This window comes from Salmo salar, chromosome ssa22 (genome assembly GCF_905237065.1).
Source record: "Salmo salar chromosome ssa22, Ssal_v3.1, whole genome shotgun sequence".
Classification (NCBI taxonomy): Eukaryota; Metazoa; Chordata; class Actinopteri; order Salmoniformes; family Salmonidae; genus Salmo; species Salmo salar.
In genome coordinates, this window is record NC_059463.1 from 44,151,077 (window position 1) to 44,170,709 (window position 19,633).

Sequence of the window (19,633 nt, forward strand, 5' to 3'; positions counted from 1 at the left end):
ATTTGTTATTACATTTACCAATTTTATTACATTAAACATGTACATTTATTACATTTAGATAAGTTGTTACATTAACCAGTGTTATTGCATTAACTGTTGTTACAGGGTGTCAATACATTGAATTTGCTCTGTTTCTGTTGTATACATTGAGTATTATCTCATTCTTGATTGTAGCTAGCACCCATGCACCCGGCCAAAGCTACACCTCCTACCACTGGAGGTGGCATTATTGTAGTGGAGGCAGTACCTCCATGGAAAGCTGAAGTACCAACGCTTCAAGAGTCTCTGAAACAGACAGCCAAGGTAGATGGCAGACAGTCGAGGAGTGTGGGGCCTCTCTCTTTGGATCTTTATTCTTTACCCGACCTGGCTCTCTTTACGCTCACTTGCCCATTCAACACACTCTTCCTGGGTCATTTTTCCATGTGTTATGTCTTCCTCATCTCTCCTGTGATCTTGAGGTTTTAGTCATTCTTCCACCCCTTTAGATGGTATTCTATCTTCCTATTCTCTCTGCTGATATATTTCAAAACATATCTCTGCTTTGGACTTCCTTACTTCTGGCCTGGTGGTATCTGTGTGTCTAAGTGGGAAGTGAACAGGCACTCTTACTTTTAAGCTCTATGACTGAGTCTTCCCAGCATGCCCACACTTTGTTGCGCTCAACACGTCAAGACAAACCATGTCTGACACATCTGTTGTCACCACAGAGAAGCCACAATATATTTCCACTTTTACTTTTTCTTCTGGTTGCATCACACCATATCTAGTATTGCTTCTGGGTTTGTTTACCTGGTTTAGGTTGATGTGGTTTGTTTACCTGGTTTAGGTTGACGGGGTTTGTTTACCTGGTTTAGGTTGATGGGGTTTGTTTACCTGGTTTAGTTTGACGGGGTTTGTTTACCTGGTTTAGGTTGACGGGGTTTGTTTACCTGGTTTAGGTTGACGGGGTTTGTTTACCTGGTTTAGGTTGACGGGGTTTGTTTACCTGGTTTAGGTTGACGGGGTTTGTTTACCTGGTTTAGGTTGACGGGGTTTGTTTACCTGGTTTAGGTTGACGGGGTTTGTTTACCTGGTTTAGGTTGACGGGGTTTGTTTACCTGGTTTAGGTTGACGGGGTTTGTTTACCTGGTTTAGGTTGACGGGTTTGTTTACCTGGTTTAGGTTGACGGGGTTTGTTTACCTGGTTTAGGTTGACGGGGTTTGTTTACCTGGTTTAGGTTGACGGGGTTTGTTTACCTGGTTTAGGTTGACGGGGTTTGTTTACCTGGTTTAGGTTGACGGGGTTTGTTTACCTGGTTTAGGTTGACGGGGTTTGTTTACCTGGTTTAGGTTGACGGGGTTTGTTTACCTGGTTTAGGTTGACGGGGTTTGTTTACCTGGTTTAGGTTGACGGGGTTTGTTTACCTGGTTTAGTTTGACGGGGTTTGTTTACCTGGTTTAGGTTGACGGGGTTTGTTTACCTTCCAATTACTCTACTAAACTATGACATCAAATTCTGGTCAGGTGCTTCTCTTCTCACTGCGCCTTTCCTTTCCATTACCAATGACTGACAAGCTGCTAACAATCATCCTATCACTCCAGTAAACTGTGACTGTAAGATTATGCCCAGCACTCTGAACTCTTCTCTGCACCTCGTCTAATGGCTTGAACCATATATATTTATAGAGTGTGCCCACCACATCAAGCAAAGTTGACATGGCTAAAAAGGATCCTGCTAAGTTGGTTACGGCTGTTGCTGCACCAGCTGCCGCAGCTGGAGATGCTTCTCTGAAGGGGCCACAGACTAAGGTAGACTCCAGTTTACTTTGGTGTATTAACCACACTACAGTACAAGGCTTTTGAGGGTGGGGCTATCCCTGGAGTTTGTGGGGCTATCATTGATCACTTGTTTGTCATTGTCATTCTTTCGCTGTTTTCACACAATGTTAATTCATGATCTTGGATACAGAGTGGCACAGTAACAAAGACTCACAGTGCATTGGACGCAGTGAAGGATGTGTACTGTACCATTTTACATTTTAGCCATTTAGCAGACGCTCTTATCCAGAGCGACTTACAAGAGCAAATAGAGTTAAGTACCTCGCTCAAGGGCACATTGACAGATTGTTCACCTAGTCGGCTCATGGATTCGAATCAGCAACCTTTCGGTTACTGTACGGCTACCTGCCACCTGCTTTACCATTCTGTAATTTTATTTGACTACATGAGAAAGAGGATGCTCTTGTTCCTGCATGAGTACTACCTATGTGGGTTTGGTTGAATTGAGCCCACAGCCATCCAGAAGCTCAGTTGGGTATAGGAGCTGAGCAGTATCACAGATAGTAGCCTAGTGTTGTATTCACTGACCTCTCCTGCTCTGGGTTACAGGTACAGGTGGAAGTAGTTCCCCCAGGAGCTAAGGCAGCCAAAGAGGTAAATCATCTCTCGCTTTTATCTCTATTATTTGTTATTACATTTACCAATTTTATTACATTAAACATGTACATTTATTACATTTAGATAAGTTGTTACATTAACCAGTGTTATTGCATTAACTGTTGTTACAGGGTGTCAATACATTGAATTTGCTCTGTTTCTGTTGTATACATTGAGTATTATCTCATTCTTGATTGTAGCTAGCACCCATGCACCCGGCCAAAGCTACACCTCCTACCACTGGAGGTGGCATTATTGTAGTGGAGGCAGTACCTCCATGGAAAGCTGAAGTACCAACGCTTCAAGAGTCTCTGAAACAGACAGCCAAGGTAGATGGCAGACAGTCGAGGAGTGTGGGGCCTCTCTCTTTGGATCTTTATTCTTTACCCGACCTGGCTCTCTTTACGCTCACTTGCCCATTCAACACACTCTTCCTGGGTCATTTTTCCATGTGTTATGTCTTCCTCATCTCTCCTGTGATCTTGAGGTTTTAGTCATTCTTCCACCCCTTTAGATGGTATTCTATCTTCCTATTCTCTCTGCTGATATATTTCAAAACATATCTCTGCTTTGGACTTCCTTACTTCTGGCCTGGTGGTATCTGTGTGTCTAAGTGGGAAGTGAACAGGCACTCTTACTTTTAAGCTCTATGACTGAGTCTTCCCAGCATGCCCACACTTTGTTGCGCTCAACACGTCAAGACAAACCATGTCTGACACATCTGTTGTCACCACAGAGAAGCCACAATATATTTCCACTTTTACTTTTTCTTCTGGTTGCATCACACCATATCTAGTATTGCTTCTGGGTTTGTTTACCTGGTTTAGGTTGATGTGGTTTGTTTACCTGGTTTAGGTTGACGGGGTTTGTTTACCTGGTTTAGGTTGATGGGGTTTGTTTACCTGGTTTAGTTTGACGGGGTTTGTTTACCTGGTTTAGGTTGACGGGGTTTGTTTACCTGGTTTAGGTTGACGGGGTTTGTTTACCTGGTTTAGGTTGACGGGTTTGTTTACCTGGTTTAGGTTGACGGGGTTTGTTTACCTGGTTTAGGTTGACGGGGTTTGTTTACCTGGTTTAGGTTGACGGGGTTTGTTTACCTGGTTTAGGTTGACGGGGTTTGTTTACCTGGTTTAGGTTGACGGGGTTTGTTTACCTGGTTTAGGTTGACGGGGTTTGTTTACCTGGTTTAGGTTGACGGGGTTTGTTTACCTGGTTTAGGTTGACGGGGTTTGTTTACCTGGTTTAGGTTGACGGGGTTTGTTTACCTGGTTTAGGTTGACGGGGTTTGTTTACCTGGTTTAGGTTGACGGGGTTTGTTTACCTGGTTTAGGTTGACGGGGTTTGTTTACCTGGTTTAGTTTGACGGGGTTTGTTTACCTGGTTTAGGTTGACGGGGTTTGTTTACCTGGTTTAGTTTGACGGGGTTTGTTTACCTGGTTTAGGTTGACGGGGTTTGTTTACCTTCCAATTACTCTACTAAACTATGACATCAAATTCTGGTCAGGTACTTCTCTTCTCACTGCGCCTTTCCTTTCCATTACCAATGACTGACAAGCTGCTAACAATCATCCTATCACTCCAGTAAACTGTGACTGTAAGATTATGCCCAGCACTCTGAACTCTTCTCTGCACCTCGTCTAATGGCTTGAACCATATATATTTATAGAGTGTGCCCACCACATCAAGCAAAGTTGACATGGCTAAAAAGGATCCTGCTAAGTTGGTTACGGCTGTTGCTGCACCAGCTGCCGCAGCTGGAGATGCTTCTCTGAAGGGGCCACAGACTAAGGTAGACTCCAGTTTACTTTGGTGTATTAACCACACTACAGTACAAGGCTCTTGAGGGTGGGGCTATCCCTGGGGTTAGGGGGCTATCATTGATCGCTTGTTTGTGTCATCGTCATTCTTTCACTGTTTTCACACAATGTAACCAAGATCATGAATTAACAGAGTGGCACAGTAACAGGGACTTGGAAACAGTGAAGGATGTCTACTGAACCATTTTACATTTTAGCCATTTAGCAGACGCTCTTATCCAGAGCGACTTACAAGAGCAAATAGAGTTAAGTACCTCGCTCAAGGGCACATTGACAGATTGCTCACCTAGTCGGCTCAGGGATTCGAATCGGCAACCTTTCGGTTACTGGCCCAAAGCTCTTAACCACTCGGCTACCTGCCACCTGCTTTACCATTCTGTAATTTTATTTGACTACATGAGAAAGAGGGTGCTCTTGTTCCTGCATGAGTACTACCTATGTGGGTTTGGTTGAATTGAGCCCACAGCCATCCAGAAGCTCAGTTGGGTATAGGAGCTGAGCAGTATCACAGATAGTAGCCTAGTGTTGTATTCACTAACCTCTCCTGCTCTGGGTTACAGGTACAGGTGGAAGTAGTTCCCCCAGGAGCTAAGGCAGCCAAAGAGGTAAATCATCCATATATCTTGTCTCTATGTGGGATTGATATTGCACTAAAATGATTGGCATGGAGTTGCATTGCTCGTGTTTGAGTTTTGTTGCATCATGTGTAGGAGCTTGCTGTGGACCCGTTCGATGCCCTGGCTGATTCCTTACCCTCATCAGAGTCTTTCGCCCCTGCAGCCCATGTATACACCGGGCCAGAGGTGATAGAGGTACAGAACCTTCACAGAGTGTGTGTGTGCACAGTGCAAGTTAGATTGGGTTGTGTGTGTGCACCCGGTCACCATGTAAAACAGTGTGTTGTTGTATATGTCACACAGCATGGACTGACCTCAAAGAAGGGAGTGATATGTGGGGGGGACGACTGCCCACTGCCCCCAGGATACCGATCTGAAGACATGGTCAGTCTTTAAATCACCCTCCTCCTCCAGTGTTCTTCCTCATCATCATCACTTCTGCATCTTAATCCAACCCTCAGCCTTCTGCTGTTAGAGAGCTTTGAGTTTGCATGTATCTTTAGCATTGTACTGCAGTACTCCCTTTGACATGACACATTTGACTGGAACCCCTTGGTTATCAGGTTTTCCAACAGAGAGATACGCCCCATCCAGAAACAACCCCTAGACCCTGTCCTATCCCCTGGACACTTGTGTTAATCTGAGAGGAATGGATAGGTGTTAGCAATATGGACACATTTTCACCAAGCTGATCAGATGACAAGATGGAGTTACTACCATATCTATCCTTTTCTTTCAGATTTATATGATGGACTAGGGTTTGTTTCTGGACTAGGCCAAAAAAGCCTGTATATAGTTACCAGTCTTTTAACATTCTTTTGCCATTCTTTTGTCAGAACATGATCAGGTTTTATTTAAATCTAGGCTTATTCAATTAAAATATGTAATTAATGAACTTTTATTATCTTGAATTACAATGTTAAATTACATTTTCATAGGCCCCAGTTGCAGATGTCAAGCCAAAAGATGTCCCGGTAAGTCATTGTATTTACTGCTAGGGAATACACTGTATGCTGGGGAGAAATATTGAGATATTGACTTTCTCCTCTCAATCTTTCACACATACCCACATACTAATGCATGTGCGCGCACACACACACACACACACACACACACACACACACACACACACACTAAAGGGACTAAACAAACCATAGACCATCACATGGTCTCTTCTGACAGTTTTGGGTACCTCTACAGTGTGGAATGTTGATTTGCACTGTGGGGTGTTGGCTCTGCAAACAACATTTGACCCACCTCATCCAGTTGGCTCTAGTTCTGCTAAACCCATCCTTTATAAACACACCCACACACTAACAACAGATAAATAGTCAACACACAATCACTCATTACTCCACACCTATTCACCTATACACACTTGCACACACATTCTCCCTCTGGGCCACACCTTGTTTTGTACTGCAGTTCTCTGTGTAGTATACCTCTGCTTCTAAGAGCTTGTTAGGACAGGAGGCAAAGTCTTTTACCCCTGAGGCATGTTGTCAAAAGTGAGTTGTCTAAAGTTGCACATTTGGTTATAAAGCGTGTTTTTATTACATTTACATTTGAATCCGCTTCAGTGATTCTAACCAGCAACCTTTAAGTTACTGGCAAAATGCTCTTAACCACTAGGCTTCCTGCCAAATCTGATGTTTTGTAAAGAGATTCTGCTCGGAGTCTTTTGCGGAGTGCTTTGTTGTGATTTACATTCTAGGAAATGTGATTGTTGGGTGTGTCGGTTCTTTTGCTCCTGGTCTCCTTTAAATGGTTGGAGTTATTTTGACACGCCCTCTAGTGGTGTATTTGAAGACAAAACTGTTACTGTAATGCTTTGTGTATAACTGAGGTTATTTGTTTGCTTGTTTGTTTACTTGTATCAGAAACCCATGAGCACAGATGAGGCTCTGGACTCCCTGTCCTTTGGGTTCACAACCTCTATGGCTCCCATCCCTCAGAAACAGGAGAAGGTGAGACTTTTACACTATTAACAGGTTATAATCACTTATAAATCAATTTGAGCCCTGTTCCCTAAAACATGCATAACATTACAGAATGATTATTAGTCCTATGGTCTTTTGGGTGAGACTGAGGTCCTGACCAATGATACTGTAAATAAGAAGTGAGGTGTCATTATAACCCAATGATATTTAATCTGTTGACAGAAAGTGGAAGACTTGGGTGCCATTGATGCCTTGTCTGCTGGCTTCTCAAACTTTGCTTCACCTCCACCCGCTCCCATCAAGGTAAACAAAGACTGATACTATTTTTCTTCATCCCTTCATCGTAAAACTGTCATTAGCATGAGATGGTAAACTGTTATGAGAACCAATGTCAACTGACATAGCACAGTCATAATGACACAGGTCAATGTAGCCTAGCTTGTTAGACAGCTAACTTCCTAGCCACCTACTGCTTATCATGTCATGACATATTTATGATGCTTACAAGATGACCATGTCATATCATTTTGACAGTGTCAGCTGTAATAGTTTGTCACAACTGTGATGTAATTTTAATGTTCTGTAAAGACAGCTTTCTAGTGAAGGCTTCAAATGAACGTTCCCATGTTCCTCTTAACTAGAACCTAAGAAACAGTATTTAACAAACCAAATAACCTCTCTTTTCTTCCAGAAAGCTGAAGAGTTTAAGTCTGCGCCTGTGACCAAGTCTCCTGCTCCCCCCATTGACAAGAAAGCTAAGGTGGAAAAGGTAAATAACACCAAAGAAAGCAGGTCCTACATGACTACATAACATAAGCCATGCATAAAACAAAATAAACAGTGACAAACGCTTCTGTCCAGTGTTAAACTGGGATGTCCAATGTTGCAGCTGACGCTGTGCTACTGTTGTGTTGAGTACTTTGTCATCAAAAAAGCTATATCCATGCAAATAGACAACAAACTCTTCAACTATTCTATGTTATATTTATGTCGGGTTGTGAAGCTGTTATCTATTGACTTGTGTTTGTGTTTCAGTTGGCTGATGACTTCTCTCTGATGTCAGGATTGGACTCCCCACTGGACACCAAGCCCAAGACAGCTGAGGTTTGTCATTTGAGGACTACAGTTTCTAGGTTGATGGGATTTGTTTACCTGGTTTAGATTGATGGGATTTGTTTACCTTCCAATTACTCTACTAAACTGTGACAACAAATTCTGGTCAGGTACTTCTCTTCTCACTGCGCCTTTCCTTTCCATTACCAATGACAGACAAGCTGCTAACAATCATCCTATCACTCCAGTAAACTGTGACTGTAAGATTATGCCCAGCACTCTGAACTCTTCTCTGCACCTCGTCTAATGGCTTGAACCATATGTGTTTATAGATTGTGCCCACCACATCAAGCAAAGTTGACATGGCTAAAAAGGATCCTGCTAAGTTGGTTACGGCTGTTGCTGCACCAGCTGCCGCAGCTGGAGATGCTTCTCTGAAGGGGCCACAGACTAAGGTAGACTCCAGTTTACTTTGGTGTATTAACCACACTACAGTACAAGGCTCTTGAGGGTGGGGCTATCCCTGGGGTTAGGGGGCTATCATTGATCGCTTGTTTGTGTCATCGTCATTCTTTCGCTGTTTTCACACAATGTATCCAAGATCATGAATTAACAGAATGGCACAGTAACACAGACTCACAGTGCATTGGACGCAGTGAAGGATGTCTACTGTACCATTTTACCATTTGAAATTTGTATGTAAATAAGGTATTTCGGTTTTATTTTTTAGAAATTTGCACACAAAAAAAACTGTTTTCACTTTGTCGTTATGGGGTAATGTGTGTAGATTGATAAGGTGGGGAAATTATGTAATCCATTTTAGAATAAGGCTGTAACGTAACAAAGTGTGGAAGAAGTGAAGGGGTCTGAATACTTTCCGAATGCACTGTATATAGTGTATAAGCCTTCCACAACCATAAAACCAACTAATAATTGAATTAATTATCAAAATAGTTTAACCTGCTTTTTTTGCTATAATTACTGATCTGGCTTTCAAGTCTGTCTGTGAAAATGCCCTTTTTTGTTACAAATGTAACTAGAACCAAGCATAATGCACATTCACTAATAATGACTAACTTCTTGTAGTAGGCATTAGGCTATATAAAATTAGCACAGGGCTCAATAGCTAATCTTTAGCTAATCTTTTATATTTCAAGTTTAGCCAGATTGGATATATTTGCTAGGTAACAAGGTTGAACAGTTGAATTGGTATGAACACACCCTTTTGTCTGTCTCCAACTTTTTTTTTAAAGCATGTTAGCCTGTCCACTTTGTTCAGATGTTGAATTCAAGTGGTCTACCGTATTTCTAAGAATGAGAACGAATTGCCAATTCCGTATATAATAGTTTTTTATGCTTATTGCACATTTATCAAACACTGACGAGACAGCGAGTACAACAGAATTTGGCTAAAATGCTGCTAGCGGTACCCAATGCGCGAGCTCAATCAATTTCTTTCATACTCTAGTTTTAGTTGTGTCGGCTCTGCGCGCAATTTGAGTAGTTGAGACAAAAAGGATATCATTAGAAAAGTTGACTTATCCCATATTACAGTAAAATAATGTTTCAATGTGTTTTGGTGTCCATATGACCGATTCTGTTGCACCAAAACTAAAATGCAAATAGCGAGTTGAAACCACTTGTCAGAGAGAAAGATGTGATCTCTCAACTTTGTTGGCGTGAGGGCAGGTGTGTAAATCATAGAGGGAGAGGCGAAGCGAAAGGTTTCACACTCGCTAAAATCTTATCAAAATAAGCCCAATCAATGCGTTTCTATGGGTTTATTTTGGACCTAAGCTTGTTAGGGCGGAGACGTGCATCTCTTAATTGTATATAGACATCTCGTGTAAATGGGGAGCTGCACACCGCACAGAAGGAGCGAAAGAGACGAGACCAAAAATACAACACGAGAACAAGCGGAAGTTAACGCTCATAAGAACGATAAATAACAACCTCGATTCTTGTGGGACAGGCATTTGGAATATCACGCAAGAACATCAATTGGAATGAATTCAATATATCGCCCAGCCCTAATGTGAGATGTCATTATAACCCGATAATATTTCATCTGTCGACAGAAAGTTGAGGATTTGGCTGCCATTGAGGCCTCGTCTGCTGGCTTTTCCAACTTTGCTCCACCTCCACCCGCTCCCATCAAGGTAAAGAAAGACTGATAATATTGTTCTTCAACCCTTCATCGTAGAACTGTCATTAGCATGAGATGGTAAACTGTTATGAGAACCAATGTCAACTGACATAGCACAGTCATAATGACACAGTACAATGTAGCCTAGCTTGTTGGACAGCTAACTTGCTAGCCACCTACTGCTAATGCTAATTACATGTTGTATTTATGATGCATACAAGATGACCATGACATATCATTTTAACACAGTGTCAGCTGTCATTGCTTAAGACAACTGATATGTCATGCTAACGTTCTGTAAAGACAGCTTTCTAGTGAAGGCTTGAAATTAGCTTTCCCCTATTCCTCTCAACTAGAACCTAAGAAACAGTATTTAACAAACCAAATAACCTCTCTTTTCTTCCAGAAAGCTGAAGAGTTTAAGTCTGCGCCTGTGACCAAGTCTCCTGCTCCCCCCATTGACAAGAAAGCTAAGGTGGAAAAGGTAAATAACACCAAAGAAAGCAGGTCCTACATGACTACATAACATAAGCCATGCATAAAACAAAATAAACAGTGACAAACGCTTCTGTCCAGTGTTAAACTGGGATGTCCAATGTTGCAGCTGACGCTGTGCTACTGTTGTGTTGAGTACTTTGTCATCAAAAAAGCTATATCCATGCAAATAGACAACAAACTCTTCAACTATTCTATGTTATATTTATGTCGGGTTGTGAAGCTGTTATCTATTGACTTGTGTTTGTGTTTCAGTTTGCTGATGACTTCTCTCTGATGTCAGGATTGGACTCCCCACTGGACACCAAGCCCAAGACAGCTGAGGTTTGTCATATGAGGACTACAGTTTCTATCTAACTACCAATGAACTACTAGTATTTTACGGAAGACCAGTAGAGATGTATTGCAGTTGTTCTTGTTCTGTGCACCATCCAATGTGCTGTTGATCACATGATCTAATCTCCCTCCCTATGTCCCACTGCCCCCCTCTTTGCCTCTGTGTTCCTTTCTCTGTCTGTCTCCTTCTCTGTGTGTCCCTCTCTCTGTCCTTTCTGTCCTCCTTTGTGTGTGTGTCTCCAGGGTGGCTCCATGTCCCTGGATGCTCTCAGCGCTCTGGGAGACTCTCTGCCTGCTCCAGAACCAGCACCTCAACCTCCCAAGATCAGACATGAGGACATAGTCATGGTATACTCACACTGACTTGTATTCCCTTTCTTTATTCTTTATTTATGGGGCTCATAGCTGAATTGTTTAGGCTGAAGATGACAGCAACTCCTGCTGTGACAGATAGAGTTAATGTGGTATTTCGTATGGCCACAGGTGCGAAACTTGTGTGTGACATTATTTTGTGTTTATTTCTGGTCTTCAGGAGGGCAAACTCACATCGAAGAAGGGAGTGTTTGTGGGTGAGCGAGATGACACACTCCCACCAAAGTACAGGTTCACAGAAAACAAAGTCAAAGACCTGCCTCCTCTGAAGCCAGAGGTGAGTCTCATGTAGGAAAAGCGCAAGTCATTGGGAGATAAGAGGACAAATTCTGTATCACGTAAAAGAACCAGGAGTAACCAGCACTAAAGAGAACCAGGAATTATTGAAGCGAGGGAAAATAATAAAAAACACTTTATACCTTGTGCCAATAAATTATGTGAGGTGGATATAGGGTGTAAGCAAGGCTGTATAAAGTTGTCTTTTCTTCTCAAAGGCAATGGCAGAGGCCAAAGTCCAGGCTGTAGTTAGACCCAAGCAGGTGAGGTTTCTGTCCAATTGTATCTATAATCACACAGATCCGTCATATTCAATGTCATACTGTGTTGAACACAGTGCAACTCATAAAGGTCATGTAAACCAGATGTACAGTACATAAGTGACCATCTTCCTCTCTCTTTACAGCCGTCGATGGATGACAGCGAGGCCCTTGACCTCTTGTCTAGAGACTTGTCTTCCTCAGCTGGTCCAGCTGCAGCCTCAGTAGCCGTGACAACAGAGCAGAGACAGCCTAGACTGGAGGTACTTACCTTCTGCAGACTAACAAACTAACAGACTGCTAAAGTGAGTCTCAGAGTAGGAGGGCTGATTTAGGATCAGTTTAGCCTTTTAGATCATAATGAATAAGATTATATGGACAGGGGTGAGACCTAATCCTAAATCAGCACTCCTACACTGAGACGCTTTTTGAATACAGGCCCTGAGATGTTCTGTTGGTTGTCAGGTTAATGAATTGACTGGTTGTTTGTGTTTCTCTGTCCAGCCCATGTCTGCCCCTGTCCTGGATGACCTGGCAGGCACCCTGCTCCCAGACGCCCCCGTGTTCAAATCTAAGGGAGACAAGCCAAAGGTGAGGAGGGTATCTAGCAGCATCATGGTCTCATTACAATAATTATGTCAAAATAGTAACATTTAACCATTATAGTTGTATGTCTCTGTGGCTGTCATATTAGTTATGTCTCAAAACATTCAGACATTTTTCTAATGTGGACTTCTAGTTTAGGAAAAGCAAACGAAGGCCGGGATTTAATCCAATTGCGGGTTAAAGGCAATTCAGCTTTAAAAGGCAATGTTCCTGCGGTCGCATTCACGGTAAACGCTGCTTATGTCAGCTCAATTGGACATTGCATTTAAATGACATTGCTTATAACTCTTGATTTAATTGAATCCCAGTCTAACCATTGATTCTCTGGTTATAGAGACAGTCGTTGTTGATTGTCTTACAGCGCCCTCTAGTGTTAACCAGACTTCTTACAAGTCTCCCATATCACATATGACCATGGTGCCCCTAAAGTTAAATCCACTCTGACCAAGGTCTCAACTTTGTTTGTTGCAGAGCAAGTCAAGGTCAAAGTCAAAGGTAAGGATACTATAGAAAACATGAATGAAATTAGATCCTAATAATCATTTGAGATACATGCCCATATTCATGTGATTTGATATCAATGTCCTCTAATTAACTTGAACTTTTGCCTCAGAAACAACGGGAAGAGGATCCGTCATCCATAGACCACCTGTCTGGACAGCTGAGTTCAGACGTAGTGTCAGCATCCACAAATAAGGGTGGCAAGAGCTAGACATCTATGTAAGGACTACAAGACTCAACCATCTTTATTGAATTTTCATTTTTTTTTTTTTTTTACCTGTATTTAACTAGGCAAGCCAGTTAAGAACACATTCTTATTTACAATGACGGCCTACACCGGCCAAACTCAGACGACGCTGGGTCAATTGTGCGCTGCCCAATGGGACTCCCAATCACGGCCGGTTGTGATACAGTCTGTATTCGAACCAGGTTGTCTGTAGTGACGCCTCTAGCTGAGATGCAGTGCCTTAGACCACTGCGCCACTTGGAAGACAATGTGACTGTAATGCATGCTTGCATGTCTCTTATTCCCTAAAGTACTAGCATACATACTTTTTAGTCTGAATCTACTGGCATGGCATACTTATTAGTATCTTATGACAGGCTTTTGAGTCTTCTCCTGTGACATTGACTGATGTACTTTGAGATATATTGCAGGTTTCTAGCGCACTACATGTCCCCTGCCACACGGTGGCACCATTCGAGGGAGCTGCTGTGAATGATTCTATTTTTCTAAATGGTGGAGAACATATACTGGATAAAAAACCAACATGACCACACACTTACACACATGCGCATGTACACACACACACACACACACACCACAGTGTGCAACGCCTTTCTTGCTTGGTTTCGCACATGACAGAAGATTGTACTAGTTTTGGTTTCTTTCATTTGACATGAGGAGAGCAAAATAAAGAGGGAGAGCGAGGGAGTTTGGCCTGACTTATTTCCCAGGATTGACAGAGAATCTGTCCAATCCTGTAAGGAAAATAAATCTGGGCTTTGCCCACAAGTGGCCTGACTGTCCATCCTAGCTAACTGTCTGCATTGCCCCAACGTTGCAGTGACGTTGCTGCTACGTTGCTGCAATATTGCTACAGCGTTGGGGGTAATAGTGAGTGTCATGTGTTTCGGAACAGTATATAGGGGTTATGTAGGATTGGGATGTCTGTCCAATCTTGATGTACACAGAAAAGTGAGTTTTCTCTTAAGTGGACACCCACCATAATACACTAGTGTACAGCATAGTCTGCTCAATATTGAAACGTATAAAAGGATTTACAGGAAATCATCTGCTTGATACGGATGCATCTGAGAGCAATTCTATATATTTACTTTCTGTAAAGCAATATCTATTAAGAAGGGTTTGTATATGTGTACTTTGCCTTATAAAAGCATTATTGGTTTCAGAAAGTGGGCACAGAAGTTAACTTAGGCAGTCACTACGTCTGTAAACTGCCTTTGTATACTGTAAAGACTTGCTCTAGATATGAGGACACTGTGTAATTTACACAGTCTAAAGGGCTATCTATCACTTCTAGTCAAAAAGTCCAAAGTTTTGTGGATTATTTCCCCAAGATGGTATCACAGAATTCTACATATTTAGGTGCAGGTCTCAAACTTAAGTTGAGAGATATTTTGGAAATGGGAATTCTAATTAAATAAATACAAATATGTGAATAATCATTGTGTTGTGTGTATTCAGCATTCATGGGTCTGAACTAACTCCTTGTGCCACGCTCAACAACTGAAAACAGAAAAATATTTTTTCTAGCTAACATGGGGTAACCTAAAATGTGCATTGCCAATAAATAAATGAATGCCTATAACAAGACAGTAGTATAATACATTTGTGTAAGAGGGTCTTTCGGTATAGGGAACTTACTGTATATCTGTGTTGCAGTTAAGGGGAAGAAAGTTATAATATTTTAGAAACATTTTCACATGTAATATTAGGACAATCTTTCTGTTGTACAAAGCAGCGCAGTAGTTTTTTATTTTATTTTGTAAAGCTTTACAAAGCTCCTTCTGCCTCTGAGTTTTGGAACGTGTGTTCAACCTCGACTCAAGTCTGACTTTTTTCTTTTTTTTTGTGCAACGGCCTTCGGCGCTTGAGGAGTAGAAGTTGAGTAGATTTCAAGTGTCGTAAACAAAACCTAATAAAAATCTATGTGGTTTCACCATTTCTGTCTTTTCATTCAGATTTATAAGAGGTTACTAATAGAGAGTAACGGAGATAGAGGTTCACTCTAACATGGTCCTACAGTAACAAGAACACACAATTACATACACTATGGTTCAATCATTCAAGCATTCCAAAAATATTGCTTTATATTGCGCATTTCTTCCAAACATTCATAGAAGCCTAGAAAGAAACTGAATATGAGTATCAGGAAGAATTCCAACTATTTGAGTTAGAAAATGTTACCTTGGTTTTATTGAAGTTCCACTGCAAAGCTTTTGTCTTTGGTTTCATTTACAGGCCATGAAAGTCATAAGGAGAAAAGTATCTCATAACATCATTTTAAACTAAGCTATAAGCAATACATATCTCGTCATTAGACTGAGTAACGACATGAATCATCTTCACAAACCTGCCATAAAGCTATTATGTTGATTAAATGAAGAGAGCGAGAATTCTTCTATTTCTACTATTTCAATGGTGTTACGGAGTAAATGTCTCAGTAAAAATGTATATAATAGAACAAACTGAATGGTTGATAGTAGAGACGTCGCACCGTCTTCCGTCTCTCTTTCTCACTCTGAGAAGAATAGACAAACGTAGTAGGCCACATAAATCACCTGTGTTATAAGCATCACTAACTACATGAATGTCATATGTTCAATTGTTATTTTTTTTAAATGTAGTCACTCAAACAATGGGGGGGTTGGGCTGTCTTGTTTTTTACAGGGAGAATTGTAATTACTTTATTATAAACACTAACCAGGATTAGAAAAGTCTTGTTGGCAATAGGATGTTGTTGCCCCCGTGCTGCCATTCTCAGCCTGAATACAATAAAAAAAATAAGAGAAGCTTGTCTTTCTAACTACAAACTCAGTTGGACTTTTAGGGGAGAAAACTCCCAAAAGTGCGGACCTTCTCTTTTTTCAACTACACATTTTCTAGGCTGCATACGTCATAACAGCTTATGTCTGACATATTAAAGGAACATGTCCTGTCTTTTGTAATGTGGGCATCGCTTCGTTCTAAAGCAAAATAATTGTAACGTTTTAAATGAACAAATAAAAATATTGATTTAATATTTTTTATAATACATTTTTCAAATGTAAATATGGAAATGTTTATGAAAATGTTAATACACTATATATACAAAGGTATATGAACACCCCTTCAAATTAGTGGATTTGGCTATTTCAGCCACACCAGTTGCTGACAGGTGTATAAAACCGAGCACACAGCCATGCAATCTCATTTGACAAACATTGGCAGTAGAATGGCATTACTTAAGAGCTCAGTGACTTTCACCATGGCACTGTCATAGGATGCCACCTTTCCAAAAAGTTTGTCACATTTCTGCCCAGCAAGAGCTGCCCCAGTCAAATTTAAGTGCTTTTATTGTGAAGTGGAAACGTCTAGGAGCAACAATGGCTCAGCCGCAAAGTGGTAGGCCACACAAGCTCACGGAACGGGACCGCCGAGTGCTGAAGCGCATACCCCGTATTTCCTCGGTTGCAACACTCACTACCGAGTTCCAAACGGCCTCTGGAAGCAACGTCAGCACAATAAATGTTTGTGGGGAGCTTCCTAAAATGGGTTTCCATGGCCGAGCAGCCACACACAAGCCTAAGATCACCATGCCCAATGCCAAGCAACGGCTGGAGTGGTGTAAATTATATGAAAGCTCGCCACCGCTGGACTTTGGAGCAGTGGAAATGCATGAATCATGTTTAATCATCTGGCAGTCCGCCAGACTAAACTGGGTTTGTCAGATGCCAGGAGAACACTACCTTCCCAAATACATAGTGCCAACTGTAACGTTTGGTGTTGGAGAAATTATGATCTGGGGCTGTTTTTCATGGTTCGGAATAGGCCCCTTAGTTCCAGTGAAGGGTAATCTTAACGCTAAAGCCAGGCCTAATCGCACAACATCAGTGCCTGACCTCACTAATGCTCTTGTGGCTGAATGGTAGCAAGTCCCCGTAGCAATGTTCAAACATCTAGTGGAAAGCCTTCTCAGAAGAGTAGCCGCAAAGGGGGGGACCAACTCCATATTAATCCCCATGATTTTGGAATGAGATGTTCGACGAGCAGGTGTCCACATTCTTTTGGTCATGTAGTGTACATTCAAACAGAAAAATGAAGGCAGCATATTTACATCAGTTGGTTCAACACTCTTGTTTTGTTTGGTGGGTGTTTCATGGATACATGGGGGTATATTGGTGAGTGAATGCAGGACTCACGGTTGCAATGGGATACGGTGATGTTGAGGAGGAAGAGGAGGCCACAGCCAGCAGCCAATGGGGCCCAAACAATCAAATCACAGGAGCACTAGGGTCCACCTTTCCCACTGCAAAAACACAAGTCAAACACGGAAGACATTTGGGATAAATGTTTTACAATCTTCAACCCTATTCGATAATGGAAAATGATTATCCAAATCAACCCTATCAAAGATATGAGGGCATTTATATAATGATAAGAATAATTATGATGATGATGTCAAATATTCTACCTTTGCACGACTTGGCAGTTGTAGAGCTGGTTAGCTCTATGGCTGTGGTCATTGGTGTAGTCGTGGTGGTTGTTGTTGTCGTAGGGGCTAAAAAGTGAGGTGTGTTAGCATGGATAACTTTCAGACTGTTAATAGGCTATAAAGAACATCTGATTTTAAAAAACATTGATGTTTAGAACTGTATTATTCTGATACAATTGATTTATGTAATGTAGCCTAGCTAGCCTACTCACCTGGCCCAGCAAGGTGCATGGTCACCATCCCTTTTCTCTGTTAGATAATTCCGTTGGAGAGTTTCTGATATCGTTTGTGATTTTTTTTTTTGAAGGGAAGAAAGTACAAATTAGAGATTCAACAAATTACTAAATACTTTATTACTTATTGAAGATGTCTTATTAATTTGCATTTGTATATATTATGGATCCCCATTAGCTGCTCCTGGGGTCAAGCAAAATTAAGGCAGTTTATACAATTTTAAAAACATTACAATACATTCACAGACTGTGTGCCCTCAGGCCCCTACTCCACTGCTACTACATATATACAGTACCAAATCCACGTGTACATGTGTACAGTGCATATGTTATCGTGTGTATACATGTGTCTGTGCCTATGTTTGTGTTGCTTCACAGTGTCATTAATTAAAAATGCAATTTCTGAACGTGATATATTTTATGATGGTTTACCAGGCTATAGCCTAAACAATAACTTCTACTTTGAAAATAAACTCTAGACAAAACTACAACACTGAATTAATTTGGACAACAAATAAATTACCATTAAAATGTAAATTAAAATAGAATATAAAATTCTATATGGCAAGCCTATATAAAGACACTGTATGAACCAGGCCTGTGAGAGTTCAAGTATTCTGGCAACATCAAATCGATGACTTTAAAAGGATCCTCTGAAGGGAATAAACGTACTACAGTATAGTAATATGAAAAAGTTTGACTTACCTTGACAGAAGAACAGTAAAACAAGTGTCTCCATCCACTTTTGGACCATTTTCATGTCTTTTTGCACAGCAACACGTTCAAGCTCTTCTTCATGGGATGTAGAAACAGGTGTGATGAGGCGCTCAACACGACCCTAAACCCCGCCCAAAGTCTTCTTTCATCACTGGTAAAAGAGGTCATTGCAGGAGTCTTGCACAGAGCTCGTGCACCCCAAGGTGGTCTGCAAGGCTGCTCGAGCAGAGCCCACCAATCTTGCGACCGACAGGTTTTTCCGTGTAAACCGCACGCGCTCTGAGTACTCACACAGCACAATGTGGCGACATACACTAGGTGAAGACGGTAAATACGAACGCAGTCAACATTTCAAAGGGGGAATTTAATCCAAGAGCAACAGCTCATTACAGACACTTTTGAGGACGTGACTCTGTGCTGACCTGTTGAGAAACATCATATTGCAAGAATAGCCGAATAGTATCAATAGGCCTATAATTATTAAGGCTATTAGATACTTGGCAATACATTTTTTTAAATACAAAATAAATAGTATATTTTAATTTATTTGTTTTATTACTATTATCTTTGCAGCATAATGTATTCATGATGTAGTAGCCTACGCCTATATCATGTCAAACGTAGGCTGTAGATTAGTAAATCACAACCTATGTCAGTAATGTTATGTCAAAGTTTAATAGATAGGCTATAGCAGATTTGAAATATCCCTGGAATAGTTTAACACAGACATACTTGTTCCTAATAAAGGTTTAAACAAACTTGAACCTGGGTGTTTGAAAAAGAGACAGGTATGGCTGGTTTGAAACAAATCTATTTCAGAAAAAAAAAAATTACAATAGAAAAAACAGCAGCACTTGTACAGGAAGGAAACCATATTCCTTATCACAAATTGTGAGTAGGCTTTGCATTAGTAGAGGATTCTCACGAATTTTGTTAGCAGATGGTCAAGAAATAATAGATTGAATATTATGACATGATTTGAGAACACATGCAAATACATGTTTGAGTTTGTTTTAAAGGGTGAGGCTCTGCTCATAAGACAATTTAGGGTTCCTCCCTTGTGCAAATAAAATATAATAATACATTTTGATAACTTCAGGATATATATTTTTTTGTTGTCATTTAGCA

General features: G+C 41.1%; 1 protein-coding gene and 1 long non-coding RNA gene across 38 annotated transcripts in view; one reads left to right on the plus strand and one right to left on the minus strand.

The window, feature by feature from the left end:
• The window catches only part of cast (calpastatin), a 71,251-nt gene extending 56,228 nt beyond the window's left edge, over positions 1 to 15,023 (plus strand). For 31 of the 37 annotated variants that reach the window (XM_045705020.1, XM_014167487.2, XM_045705031.1 and 28 more), the window contains 24 exons: positions 175 to 303; positions 1,669 to 1,791; positions 2,371 to 2,415; positions 2,619 to 2,747; positions 4,085 to 4,207; positions 4,796 to 4,840; positions 4,946 to 5,047; positions 5,156 to 5,236; positions 5,791 to 5,826; positions 6,733 to 6,819; positions 7,015 to 7,095; positions 7,484 to 7,561; positions 7,828 to 7,896; positions 8,178 to 8,300; positions 9,924 to 10,004; positions 10,398 to 10,475; positions 10,742 to 10,810; positions 11,066 to 11,170; positions 11,355 to 11,471; positions 11,689 to 11,733; positions 11,877 to 11,993; positions 12,235 to 12,321; positions 12,808 to 12,831; positions 12,950 to 15,023. In XM_045705020.1, coding sequence (XP_045560976.1) covers positions 175 to 303; positions 1,669 to 1,791; positions 2,371 to 2,415; positions 2,619 to 2,747; positions 4,085 to 4,207; positions 4,796 to 4,840; positions 4,946 to 5,047; positions 5,156 to 5,236; positions 5,791 to 5,826; positions 6,733 to 6,819; positions 7,015 to 7,095; positions 7,484 to 7,561; positions 7,828 to 7,896; positions 8,178 to 8,300; positions 9,924 to 10,004; positions 10,398 to 10,475; positions 10,742 to 10,810; positions 11,066 to 11,170; positions 11,355 to 11,471; positions 11,689 to 11,733; positions 11,877 to 11,993; positions 12,235 to 12,321; positions 12,808 to 12,831; positions 12,950 to 13,048 — 2,073 coding nt within the window. In that variant the 3' untranslated portion in view covers positions 13,049 to 15,023. Of the gene's footprint in view, positions 1 to 174; positions 304 to 1,668; positions 1,792 to 2,370; positions 2,416 to 2,618; positions 2,748 to 4,084; positions 4,208 to 4,795; positions 4,841 to 4,945; positions 5,048 to 5,155; positions 5,237 to 5,790; positions 5,827 to 6,732; positions 6,820 to 7,014; positions 7,096 to 7,483; positions 7,562 to 7,827; positions 7,897 to 8,177; positions 8,301 to 9,923; positions 10,005 to 10,397; positions 10,476 to 10,741; positions 10,811 to 11,065; positions 11,171 to 11,354; positions 11,472 to 11,688; positions 11,734 to 11,876; positions 11,994 to 12,234; positions 12,322 to 12,469; positions 12,564 to 12,807; positions 12,832 to 12,949 lie in introns of all 37 variants that reach the window. The other 6 variants (XR_006761273.1, XM_045705025.1, XM_045705026.1 and 3 more) reach the window with 6 other exon arrangements.
• A 2,181-nt stretch (positions 15,024 to 17,204) lies between these two features.
• LOC123729647 (uncharacterized) lies at positions 17,205 to 17,854 on the minus strand. Its single transcript, XR_006761283.1, has 3 exons — positions 17,768 to 17,854; positions 17,535 to 17,621; positions 17,205 to 17,369 (listed from the first exon to the last, which is right to left on the minus strand). It is a non-coding gene; the product is annotated as an uncharacterized lncRNA (long non-coding RNA).
• Between the last annotated feature and the right edge of the window lie 1,779 nt (positions 17,855 to 19,633).